General features: G+C 28.6%; 1 protein-coding gene across 1 annotated transcript; it reads left to right on the forward strand.

Annotated features, from left to right (window-relative positions):
- The first annotated feature begins 981 nt into the window (after window positions 1–981).
- On the forward strand, window positions 982–4,904 carry LOC109805929 (Adenine nucleotide alpha hydrolases-like superfamily protein). Its single transcript, XM_020368222.3, has 3 exons — window positions 982–1,943; window positions 3,348–3,395; window positions 4,615–4,904. The coding sequence occupies exons 1-2, from the start codon at window positions 1,259–1,261 to the stop codon at window positions 3,353–3,355; spliced, it is 693 nt and encodes a 230-aa protein (XP_020223811.2). The 5' UTR covers window positions 982–1,258; the 3' UTR covers window positions 3,356–3,395; window positions 4,615–4,904.
- Window positions 4,905–14,218: the final 9,314 nt, after the last annotated feature.

Below are 14,218 nucleotides of genomic sequence, written 5' to 3' on the forward strand. Positions count from 1 at the left end.
GGAGCGACCAAAATTTATTTTAAGCAATTTAAGTTAAAGAGTATTTCTGAATATTCTTACTTTCTCGTTTTAAGTGACTCTTATGAACTCTTTAAGCAAGCAAGTCCAGAAAACATGCATGAACCAAAAAATAATTCACCAACGCAAGGGACACACTTGACAATTCAAAATTTTCCCGATCATAACTCAAACCCTACATACAACTCATCATATATCATCTACTAACAACATACGACTTAGAATTGAAGAAAACTACAATATATAACAAGAGTTCTTAGCAAGATCATCAATCTTTCACCTTCACCAAGAAAATCTCAAAAAACTAAGAACACCAAATTTTATTTTCAAATTCAACTTTAATACTTTTCAAAGCATGAATCAACATATTAAAACAACAAATACAACTTAGAAAATCAAACAAATTTGCCTCATCTCAAATCTTCTCCAGAAGAAGAGAAAAGGAAGGAAACTCAAAAAATCTAGAACTCTCGTAAAATGAAAATGGGTGAGTTGGTTAGACGATGAAGTGTTTTCTTTGTCTGGCTGCATTGATTAGATGATGACCTCCCTTGTATAAATCCAAATCCAGCATGATCGATTAGCACTCGAGTCAGATTCAGTTAATACGCCACAAAACAGCTGTGATTGAAAACCTCGAATCCCCCACTCGGGTTTCGCAATAGCCGTTCATTTCTTGCAACACGCCATTTATTATGTTACACAAATTGACCCAACACCTTCGTCACCAATGTTATATCATATTTCCACGTCATTTTATTGATATCCCTACTCTAGGATCCCTCCCTCTTCATAAATCTGTCACCCATTTCTCCTCAACAAAAATAACCTGACTACATCCCCACTTCATTATAACAAAGAGGACCCATATTAATTATTAGTCACCTACATCAACTTGTACGAATTTTTTAAACTTAGATCGCTAATTCGCAAGTATGCAAAAAATATATTGGTAAATATTGGGAGATGAATGAGAAATTAGGTGCAGGCGAGTGGATAATGAAGCATTATCTAATGAGAAAAGTTGACGAAGAAAGCGAACAAAAGCAAGGAATGTGAAAAGACGAAGGCACCCTTTCACACACAAGTGAAGGAAAAAACTAAGAAATTCATAAATTCTAGAAACCTCTCAGACACAGCCTTCGATCCGTCACTATATCAATTGCCCAAACTTCAGAACAAGCTTGCGTTGACCTCCAATTTTATCTCTACGGTTACAGTAAAGACTAAGCTGTTCAACATGAATCCTCAATCGCCGGTTCGGCCGGAACCGGAGGCTCCGCTTCCCACGTTTTCGCCGCGGTTCGCGCTGAGCTCCGGTTCGCAGCGGAGGATCGCGATCGCGGTGGATCTGAGCGACGAGAGCGCGTACGCGGTGCGGTGGGCGGTGCAGAACTACCTGCGGCCGGGCGACGCGGTGATCCTCCTCCACGTGCGTCCGACGAGCGTGCTGTACGGCGCCGACTGGGGCTCGGTGGATCGGAGCGCCACGGAGGAGGGCGACGAGGAGTCGCGGCGGAAGCTGGAGGACGACTTCGACAGCTTCACGGCGGCGAAGGCGACCGACGTGGCGCAGCCGCTGGTGGAGGCGCAGATACCGTTCAAGATCCACATTGTGAAGGACCACGACATGAAGGAGAGGCTCTGCCTGGAGGTGGAGCGCCTCGCCCTCAGCGCCGTCATCATGGGGAGCCGCGGCTTCGGCGCCTCCAAGCGAGCCTCCAAGGCCAGGCTGGGCAGCGTCAGCGACTACTGCGTCCACCACTGCGTTTGCCCCGTCGTGGTTGTGCGTTTTCCCGAGGACACCGATAACGCCAACGCTAACGGTAACGGTGCTGCCGCTGCTTCTTCTGTGCAGGTTGGCGAACAGCTGGAGCTTCCCCCTGTGCCTGAGGAGGACCACGATGCTTCTGATGACCACAAAGGTTTGCTTAATTTCAATTTCATTATATATACTATTTTTCCATACTGCATGCTTGCTCTTTCTCATTATATTTATCTTATTTCTGTAACATTGGTAGCTGAATGTCGGAGAGATCTCAGAACTTAGACATATTACTTACTTCAATCAAAATTGGCATTTCTCTACGTTGTTATCTTCACTAGGGAATAGTGTCCAGAGAAGCTATGATACTATACTGGCATGTTTCGATGAATTTTACTTATTTAGGAAGAAAAGTAAATTAAGCTTCTTCTGTAAGATTTGTTTTACTTAATACAAGCCTCTTTCTTTACCTGGGTTTGGGAGTGACTATCAGATCATACTTCATAGGCAGTGTTAGGATAATAAAGTAAAAGAATTAAAATAATCACATTATTACTGTACCTGTGCTGCAGTAGCCTTTATGATATTTGTGCTTCATGAAACATGAACAATATTAATCCGCAATAGACCAAACAACACCCTAACTTTTTAACCTGAAATAATAATTGAGCGCTTTGTCATGCATCAGAAACCGAATACTGAATTCAAACTTATAAATGTATATTGCATACGTGGTGTTTGTAGAAAGGCCAGAAGGTAAATTTTGCATATAGTTTACTCAAATTAGTGGTTTGATTAGATGTGCTTGGTGGTAGAATTGTGTGGACCGACAATGATGATATTTCTCTCTTAATACATATAGCTGAGTTAGCTCTATAATTCGAAAATTTCTACCGGACGTCATTTGTTTCGTAGCTACCTAAAGCTCAATCGGACTCCTATTACTTGTTATGTGTTGCATTTATGTTTATAACCGTATCCATAACGTGCATGACATTGGTCTTTTTATTCTTCTGTATATGACTGCTAAAATTTAATGCTTGAAGTTAAAAGCTGGCGGTACTAAACTCAGACGAGGTTGAACACTTACCCATCTACTACTATATGCTCCCCACTTATCCCACAATGCTTCACAATTGGTAGGTAACTTACCAAGATCACTAGGCGTGCGGAACACGCATATAGGCTGGCCATACCCTAGAGTAGGCAAATTGTACTAATTCCCATATACACACCGACTGAGTTCCATATTAAGGCTAATGTTGGATTTGAGAGGTTTGCAAGGACACAGATTTAAAAGTGGTATCTTTACAAAGGGAAATAACAAACCAAAACATGGATATTTATATTCATTTTAAGTTCTAGATTGACATGCTATGTGTTGAAATGGTGTTTTCCTTAGTTACGATAAAGAATATAAAATACAATATTTTTGTTCTTGGAGGCCATCAAATTATGAAATAACCAAAACCTTGTAGGTTTTCATCTATTACATGGGAGTGTATTATTACAGTAATTGATTAATTTCTTCTTATTTAACCTGCTTTTTTTTGTGTGTGAACAGATGCTTAATGAGAGTATAGAGCAATGTCTATTTCCCTACTAACTTCAGGTAATGCATGAGTAACATCTACAATTTGTCAATAACCATTTTATCCTTCCTCAAGTTTGAAATCTAGCTGTTATTGGCTCCCGTTAGATTAAATCTTATTGTAAATGTATAGAAACACCGATGGATAACTGTTAGTTTATGTGCTCTTTTCCCAACTGGGACTTGGACGAGGAAATGTATAGTATTCCCAGTTCTCCCTTTCTTTATTATCTTCCAAGAAATATATTTGGTTGAAATATGAAAAGCCACAACCCCAATGCTCTATAGAAAACTATGTCCATCAAATCAAGAATGAAGTTTTCTTTACAAGACAAACATCAATCTAGTCCATGAAATTGACACCATTGGTCAATTTAGTCCTTCACCTCAAGAAAAGGCAAGTCATGTATATGTTTAGTTGCCTGTTGAACTAATGGAAATGGACGTTGAATGTGAATAACACAGTCAAATGCCAGTTTGAATACATTTTTATTATTGGTTAAATTTCATTAAAAATTACAAAATTTTGTAGGTCTCAAATTTTATTTAATGTTATAATTGTCTATCATAATTTTTTAATTTTTAATAAATTTCAACTGATAATTTTATATAATGTTCAAATGGCTTGAGAGTCAACTTTGCTTTTAAAACATTGAACATGATATTTCGATATCATAAAGATTTTCTATTATTAGAATTGGTTACTTGAATTTTAAAAATTGAATAATGTTATAGTCTACGATGTTTTGTTTAATTTATATAATTTTGGTTTTCGTAGCATGTAATTAACTACTATGAATCTTTTAATTGTTGATTAAATTTAATATATTTTAAAGTTACTATTTAATTATTAATTTTTATATTTGGCCCTTCAATAAAAATGCTTTAACTCCACCCCTGTAGTGAATAGTCAATTTAATCTTGAATTTAAGAACTATATCGGTCTTTAGTCTTTGATTTTAACAACTATCGATCAATTTGATCTTATCCAATTTAGTTCCTAACTTTAGGACGGTTTATTTTTTTTTGGGGGGGTAGTGTAAAGGATAAAAATAACCAATAATGTCAATTTCAGGGATTAGACTGGCATTTTATACTTTTTATTTTTTATTTTTTTCATTGGCAGCTACCGAATTTTTTCATGTACGAAAATTTTCACTTAATAAGTTACTTTTTACCATCTAAGCTGCTTTATATCATGGCATGTGCATTTTGATTTATTTATTTTTTTTCTTTTCAGAAACTGCTCACAGCAGCGAGGCATGTGTCAAATGAAGAAGAATGTGTTAAAATTGAAAATTATCTTCTTTGGATAAACTATACATTGTAAAGTGGTTGTTTGGTTGGTTTTAGTTTTAGCGTATGTATGGTTTTGTACAAGTTTGTTTCTTCTCTGCTTCAATACCCATTGACAGAGTTGAATATGCTATATATCTAGTTCGACGATTGATTTGGAGGCTCTTGATCCACTTCATGTTTGGGAACCAATTATAGATTTAAGAAACAAGGAAGGTTTATTTTGATGTCTTATTTTTGTCCTGTAAATAACAGCTTATAGATTTCATGTTTGGAGCTTGATGTTTAGTGTTTACATGATACTAATTAGCAAAGATTTGGAGGCTTTTAATGACCTGTAAATAATCATGCATCACGTGGCACACCATCTCCATGATTTTTGGGGAATTGTCTTGTATAAAAATCAACACGTTTGAACTGCATACTAGGCTTGTTTCAAATAAATGAAGTTTTAGGGTTAAGATGGGTGGCTAGTAAAAAGAGTTGATCATGTCATGAGGGTAGGTTTTATACCACTGGCGACTAAGGGGGGTGTATTGGATTAGGATTTTAAAAGACTTTTTTAGTTAAAAAAAATCCTACATATTTTAAAAGATTTTGCAGGATTTTCATGACTTTTAAGATTTTGCAGGATTCTACAAGACTTAAAATCAGGATTTTAATAGATTCTGCAAGACTTTTAAATCAGGATTTTAATGGATTCTATGGGATTTTGTAGAATTTTCATGGATTTTTGACATTTGATAAGATTTCAAAAAAAATTTCATACATTCAAATTTAAAGAGTCAAAGACAAAAAATAATAAAAAAAAATAATGTCTAGATAATTAATAATAATAATAATAATAATAATAATTCTCTATAATATCTTGTCCTCTTAAATAGCATTCACCCACATATCCATATCTATACTAGTCCTCCAAGCATTAGCGTATTTTCGCTCTTGTTCCTGGATTTGAATAATAGGTTCAAAAGTATGATCTTCATTAATTGGTAACGTTGAAGATGAAGATTCATCCACCGCTTCAATTGGAAATTCATCAGAACGACATTCTTTACGTAGAAAATTATGTAGTGTTACACATACTAACACAAGTTCTACTCGTGTCTTAAATAAAAATGGAGATGCTGACTTAAAAATTGTGAACCTTGATTTAAAAATACCAAATATTTTATCGATCACATTCCTTAAAGACGCATGACAAAGATTGAACAATTCTTTCTCATTTTCAGGGTTATTACCCTGACCTGCAAAATCTTGTAGATGATACCTTACACCTCGAAATGGAGCTAAAAATTGGCGTCGATTAGGAAATCCACAATCCACCAAAAAAATAGTTACCTAATTACATATGCAATATATATAATATTAGTATAATAATAATAATTATTATTATTATTATTATTATTATTATTATTTAAAGAATAAGCATTTAGATATAAAGAATATATATATATATATATATATATTATTTTAGTTATATATTACATGATAATTTTTAACGATATTTATAAATATAAATTATTCTAACAAATATTTTAACAATATTTCCTCTTTTAAAAAATAAGCTAATGAAAACATAAATTCTAAACCCTAAAAAATTAGATACTGCAACGTTTTATGTTAATTTTCTTTTTTAAAATATAAAAAAGTCCTAATTTCACAATATAAAAAGAAAAAGAAAAATTCATAGTAAAAAAAATAAAATAATTGTTGAGTCATAAAAGGAGAAGAATAAGAGTAACAAACTTAAAGGAAAAAGATAAATCGCAATTTTTATGCTAAGCGGGTTCTTCCCCCAATTAAGATCAATTTTCATCTCATTTTACTCACAGAAACCCTAACAAATTCATCTTTTATATATATATATATATATATATATATATATATATTGTAGAGATTATAATATCAATTTTATCTTTCACTTTTTTCTTTTCTTGACGTGTGTTATAAAAAAAATTACCACTTAAAAGTTAAAATTTTAAGCATTTTTTTGTGTTATATAAAGGAACAAATTCAACTACATAGCATAAAATAAAGCAAGTCAATCAAAGAGAACGAACAGAAAAATAGAATAAATCAATGACACTATCATTTATATATCGGAGTTTCACAAAATAGGAGAATGAGATGAAAACAATACTACAATATTATATATGAGCAATGAACAATAGTGCAGTATTATTAGCAAAGAAAAAATGGAAAAGACAGGAGCATAGAAAAAAAAGATAAAAAACTCACTTGAAAATTCTTGAAAAGTCACTTCAAACAATCCTTCAAAATCCGATGGGTTTGGATGGGATTGTTTTATGAATTTGGTATTTATAGATAACACTAGAAAGTCCTTCAAAATCCCTCTCACACAACAATCCTTTAAAATCCTTATATTTTTGAATACCAATGGATTGTTTTTAAGTTGTAAAAAATCTCAAATGAATACTAATGGATTTTAATGGACTCTTTAAAAAATCTTGAAAATCTTGATTGAATACCACTGGATTATTTTTAAGTGACATAAAATCCTGATTGAATACCAATAGATTTTTTTACTCAAAAAAAGTCTTTTAAAATCCTACGAAATCCTAAACCAATACACCCCTTAAATTTCTCAGCAGTTAAATTCTGCTTGATTTGGGATTGGACAAATAGTTTGCCCAATCAATTACATGACACAACTTGCGAGCTTTTTTTCCTTTTCTGACAAATTATGATTCAGTCCAATGATGGAAGTTGGTTCTCAGTGACATTGCCATCGATTGTTGTGTTGTGCATTGTCGACTCAATTTTGTGGTCCAGTGTATTTGTCCATGCTAGAAAGGGTGATTCGCATCAGGGTTTACAACTCGGGTTCGATTGGAATCAGCTGCTAAAACTTGGATTAATTAGCGGAATAAACTAGGCTTTTGGTAAATTTACTGTATGAATGGAGTCAATTGACGGCAGTTGTGTGAGGACATCTATTTTTCTTTTACCTAAAATCTTTTAATTGTTATTTTCTTTCTAAATATTTGGGAGTTTAAGATGAAGTTACAGCATAAAATAATTTTAAAAGTTTTTGAATTGTAAATTCAGTGAAAAAAATGATAAAATGCGAAGGATTTAATAAAATGTAAATTTAGGATTTAGAGAGGGAATTTTGAGTTTCCTTTCAACTTTATATGAAATTTAATATTTTGCTTAGTGTGTTATGAGTAGAAGATAGTTCAAAACAATTTAGTTTATTTAATACTAACGTAAAAAAATATTTTGTACTTCTATCTATTTGTTTAAAAAATATAAATAGGTCTGTGTGTGTAAAAAATATTAATAGATATAAATATAAAAAATAAAAATATATATTTTAAATTATAAAGATGAAACATTAAATAAAATTATAGAGATTAAAAAGATATTTTGACCAATGTAAAAATAAAGGTTGTACAAAAATCATCTTAAGACTAAATTTACTTAACATAAAAAGGAGATACTTAATGAAAAAATAAATTGTCAAATGAAAATTGTACACAACCTAGATTAAAGGGATTAAAATTATGATTAAATAAAAATATACATAAGGTATTTCTCTAAAGGAAGAAAAAACTTCAGCAAAAAATAATAATTAATATATGCTGTAAGTATAAAAAAATTTAAAATTTTCATTTGATCACAAGTTATACATAGAATGATTCTTGATTAAAAATATAAAATTGTTAGTATATATATATATATATATATTGCATCTAGATTGGGCCGTCGAATTCATTGAGGGTTTCTTAATTAGGCCTCACATAAGATTCCCATGCATGGACCACAACGATAGTCCAGCTCCGTAATCATTGTATCTGCTTAACATTGTCCAACGACTTTAATGGACTATTATTTTCGCTCGAAATGTTGATAGAGCATTTATTTAAATTTGATTATATTAAAACTATAATATATAATAAGATAAGAAAACTTAATTTTTTTATATAGTATATCAATTAAATATTTTAAATATAGGACCAATTATTAACTCAGTTAAAATACTAAATTAATAGGTCACGCTTAAACCAATGAACATAAATTAATATATTATTTAATATATAATTTAATATTGAAGATATTATATAAAAATCATATTTATCATACAAATAAAAATAAAATACGTTGATACAGACATACAGTGCTTACTGATTACTTTCCTCTTTCAAGCAAAATTTTCACACATTTTAAAATTCATAATATTTTATATAATCAAATTGTGGAATTAATAAATTATATAGCTATAATTAAAAGTATGTTTTACAATATACTTTGAGATATATAATATTAATAAAAATATAATGTCATATTAATATAACATTATCCATTAAGATAAAGCTTTATATTATTGATACATAATTATTTACAAATACATTTACTTTTAAAAGAATATATGACGCTGCTGTACCAAGTACTTGAGATGATCCAAGATATGAGTAAAATATATCAACTCTAATTTCTTGTACTTAAACTTGTAAAATAACTTTTAATGAAGTTAGGTCTGTGATAGAAGAGGGCTATGAACATAGTGTGCAAGTGTAAATGGCAAACGAGGGCAAAAATGATGTTGTATATGATATATTTGATTAAAGTGTGATGCTAAAATGACTTCAATTCATTGGATTGACTTACTTAACATGCTAAATGGATGGTATGAGTTTGAATTTCTAACCTATTATTAAATGAATCCAACCCAATTTAATCCTTTTTTTTTCCTTGCGTGTTAATTAGGTAGGGTAGTTGGGTTGGCATTTTAAAATTTTAAATTGTTTTCTTGTATTTATTATAACCTACCAAATACCAAACAATTCATCACCTTAAAAATTAAGATAATATTTTTTAATTCTATTGTCATTGTGAAATAATTTTATTAATGAAATAGGATAGTATAAATAGATTTATATTATAATTTTGATGGTTTTATAATATAAATAAGTTAAAAAATTGTGATACAAAGAGTATATATCTAATGTTGTGTTTGGTAGTGAGAATGGAAATAGAAGGAATTGTAACACCATAAGTTTTCTAAAACTAAAGAATATTTTGATTAATTAAAGTGATTTTATAAAATATTTTAGAGGTTTTTAATAATTATGAGTATTTTTAATAAATGTTTCAAAAAAATTGTCTAATATTTATTAGAAAAAATATATTTTTATGATATTTTGTTATAATAAATATTTGAAGAAAAATATATGTTTTATTAAAATTTTTATATATTTTAATTTTATTATAATTGTGTTGGGAGAAATATATTCATTTTATATATTATATATTATTAATTATTAATTATTGTATTTTGTTATAATTATTTGGGTTTGTTTTAATAATTGTTTGAATTGTTTTATATGTATATGGATATATTATAAGGTTTTATAATTAAAATGATTTTATTAAGTAAGGGAAGGATTTATAACTGAATTAAAATGTTTTAACTGTTGGGTTAATGAGAAGTTAAGACTTTTTCAAAAAGGGATTACATCAAATGTATTTAGGTAATTGTATGAGAAAATATTATGAGTATGCAATTATGTGTATTATATATGATGTTTGAGTATATATAATTAATTTTAAGTAATTTGAATTGTTTGAGGATTTGTGAGTGTTTGTAGTTTATAGGAAACCCTTGTTTATAAAGTAAAGTGAAGATTGATGTTAATCGCATAAATATATAAATTTGAGGTTGAATTTGAGTAATTGATGATATAATAAAATAGTATTGGACTTTAATCTATATTTTTACCGATTGGGAAAAGATAGTGTGAGTGTGAGTTGTATCTTGTTCTGAAAATTCTTATATAAATATACCTTGGTATTTATGTTTGATTAATAAAATTGAGTTTTGATTGTTGGGTTAGAAAGTAGACATTTGGAACTATAGTTTAGACTAAAAAATCACATAAAAATGTTAATGAATGACTGAGTTATGTGAGTTAAAAAATGAACTTCATATTTTCTATGTTAAATGTAACATATGGACATTATAATTCTTTTTAGTAGACTTAAACGGAACAATTAGGTTTTGTAATCCTCATGAAATTTGTAACCATGGATGTTAGCTTTAAAATGCCATTAGAATCACTTAAAAAGGACGTCTAAAACTTGAGTTTTGATCAAATTAGTAAGTAAATATCAAGTTGTTAGAATTAGACTATAATGTTGTAGTTTTGTATTTTTTAAAAATAGTAGATAACAAAATTAGCTTTTGAGATCAACATATAAGTTGTATATAATTGTCTTGTCTTTCTAGGAAAATTAAGATCAACTTGATAACATATGTATACCTTTAGATAAGGTGTTTGGTCAACAAAATGTTTGAAAAGATTGTCATGAAATTGTAATTTATGAATGATGATAATGAATAGTTTTACCTTTTAAGTGTTTTATCTTATGGATGGTTTGAGGTACATAAACAATATTTAGGAAAGAGAAATCATGAGAAAGAACAATTGTCACTAAGTTATAATATGAGTTGATTATTAATGACTTAAGGTGCATCAGGTTACAGTGTGTAAACGTGTGTTTGAACTGTGAACATGTGACTTTTATGTGATACATTCTGTTGTGTGTGTTGGTTATCTTGTCCAAGGAATGATTCTTATGCTAATTTATGAATATGATTGGGTATGATGATTAAATATGAAATTGTGATGTTATGATGAATCAATGCTGCAAATGGAATGATGTTGACAAATCGTTGAGATATTGACAAATCGTTGAGCATGTACATTGAGATAGGATATGATATTTAGTATATGTAACATATATCATATACACGCAAATTGACAAATTGTTATATATGCACTGTGCACATCTTGTGTTTAGTATAACATGCATACAAATTGAGAGTCTGTGCCTATTATATCTCATATTCGCATGTAATTGTGTTGTATCTTGAGATTAATGATTTGATGTATTGTGAACAAGTTATTGTGTTTGATAGTGTTAATTATATGTTAATATAGATGTTATTGCTATAAAGAATGTATTAAGTGTGTTTGGTTATACATCTCTTATTTCATGTCATGAGCTAGAGTGGTATGTTTCTCACTCTCTTAGTTTTCATGTCTTTATTGTTATGTATGTTGTGATGCTCATCAGGATATTGATGATGTTGGCAACAAGGCTTAAACATTGTGTTGGGAATCCTCTAATAAGATATGTAACATCGATGTTTATTCTAAGATTGTTTTTTACATTATTGTATATAAGACTTATGTTTGGAGTTGAATTTTTGCAATTAATGATTTGTTTGAGAAATTGTTATATGACTTTCTTTACCTTATGTTGGAGTTTATGTTTTGTTAATTATGCATGGATTTTAGTATTATTATATTCGTTATTCCCTAAATATAAGTTATACATATATGCGTGATAGTTGATGTTACAAAAGGAATATGTGAGAAAAGAAGAGAAGAGAAGCAAGAAACAAAGTGAAAGTTGAAGTTGCTTAATAGGAGAAAAGTATAAAAAAACTGAAGGGAAGATTATTTTTATTAAATTATATTTGATTAAATAAAAAAAGATAAATAATGTTATAAATTAATTTATATATGCCCTTACAATTAAATTTATTATTTTAATAGATTTTAATTAAATAATTCCATATAATCAATTATATGATGATAATAATTGATTACATGAACTGCAAAAGAGTACCAAAATGTATTTGAAAGTTCACACAATCAATATGTTTAATACATAATCAATTATATCAACATAAAAAGTCATTATAATTTACAATTTGATTTTCATAATCGATTATTTAATTGTATTAAACAATTATGGTTGTCAAGAATTACATCATAGACCATCAAGTGTCATACTTACAAGTTACAAGGACACAAACATAAAATTTCAATCAAGTTTTTCAATAAAATCTAGTTAATCGATAAAATTGATAAATATTTCTCATTTATAACATAATAAAAATAAATAAAATATTTTACTAAACATGAATAATTTAGTGAAATAAACTTTAAAGTCATTTACATAAGTTAAAATCCAATTTAATTATGTTATCTTGGCTGAAATTATGCATTTGTCATCAAATTTGAAGTGCGATTACTTAAAATATCTGGAATTTGGAAACAATAGGAAATAATTAAATTGGGATGCCTCTAATTTATTCTATTGGATTTGGGGTTGTTTTTATGTTGGTATATAGCAGGCAAATTAGGCTAGGTGTGCCACTTTGACCTTTCTTTCATCATTTACACTAAAAACTGTTACTCCCTTTAATTCAGGAAATTAAGACAAATGATTATCACTGCTTTTACCACACCTTCCTTCCTTCGTGTAGTGGATGCTGATTAGGTATTAAAACAATTCCACAAAATAATAAATACTTCTTAATTAAAATAATTTATTTTTCATTCTCCCTGCTTTTATTATTTCTAAATTGCATAAACTATTTATATATACAACTACGAAATCAAGAATAGTTGTTTAAAATAGATTTTTTATTTTTAAATGAAATTAAACTGAAAAACAATACTAAATAGTTATTGGGTCGCTAATTATAATCGCAATAATTATAATAAAATTTCGACATACAAGTCTCTCGCACCATACAAGACTTTTTACATGGAATTCTTATTCTTGCTATGTTTGAAAATTAGTTTAATTTAATTTAATTTGAATTAAATATAAAAAATTATACTCAAAATTCTTTATTTTTATATTAAAATATTTTTTTATTAAACGTATATATCCCCAAGTACATTATGTCATATTCATCATTTATTTAATTATTTAATTTTAAAATATCTTAAAGTTTTTGCGGGTTTGTAACGTCAAATCATGGCGACAGAAATGGAACCTGGAAGTTCAAGTCTATCACTACATTAAGTAACTTCTTCAATAATCAATATTATCCAAATATATACGATCTAAATAATTCACAAATATTGTTGAAAAAACTACTCTAATATAGAAAAAATACTGTAAATATTTTTTAAAGATATTTCGTTATAACCTTAATTTATCTCTCAAACAAAAACTGACATTATAAATGTTAGTAGATCAACTCTGTGTTTTCTATATTTATTTATGAGTGTATAAGAATATTTATATTTGTTGAATCAATATTGTATTTAGTTTTCAACTTTTAAATCTAGTAAACTTTTAATAATATTTTTATTATTTAAAAATTTAAGAATAAAATAGTAAAAAATTATATACACGAAAATATGATTTTTTTATAATAGATATAAATTACGAATTTACATAAATAATAACCTGTATTATATTAACATTAATTTGATACAATAATAATATATATTAATATTTTATACTAACAGAATTATTTTCAATATAAAAATATCATTAATATAAGTTCAAAGTGTATATATATATATAATTAAACAATTCATTTTCTACTAATTAATAGTTATATTAATCGGTAAAAAATTTATATTAATACAGGCTATTCTAACATTAAATCCTTACTAAATGTTTTTTTTTTTGTGATAGTTTTTTTTAATCATATAGTGATAGTTAATAATTATGAGGTTGAACAATTGAAATGCTTGTAAATAGACTTA

The sequence above is a fragment of the Cajanus cajan genome, chromosome 10, assembly GCF_000230855.2.
Source record: "Cajanus cajan strain Asha chromosome 10, NIPB_CcT2T_4, whole genome shotgun sequence".
Lineage (NCBI taxonomy): Eukaryota > Viridiplantae > Streptophyta > Magnoliopsida > Fabales > Fabaceae > Cajanus > Cajanus cajan.

Coding starts and splice junctions, on each gene's coding strand:
- LOC109805929 (XM_020368222.3), top strand. CDS start 1,259: ATGAATCCTCAATCGCCGGTTCGGCCGGAACCGGAGGCTCCGCTTCCC.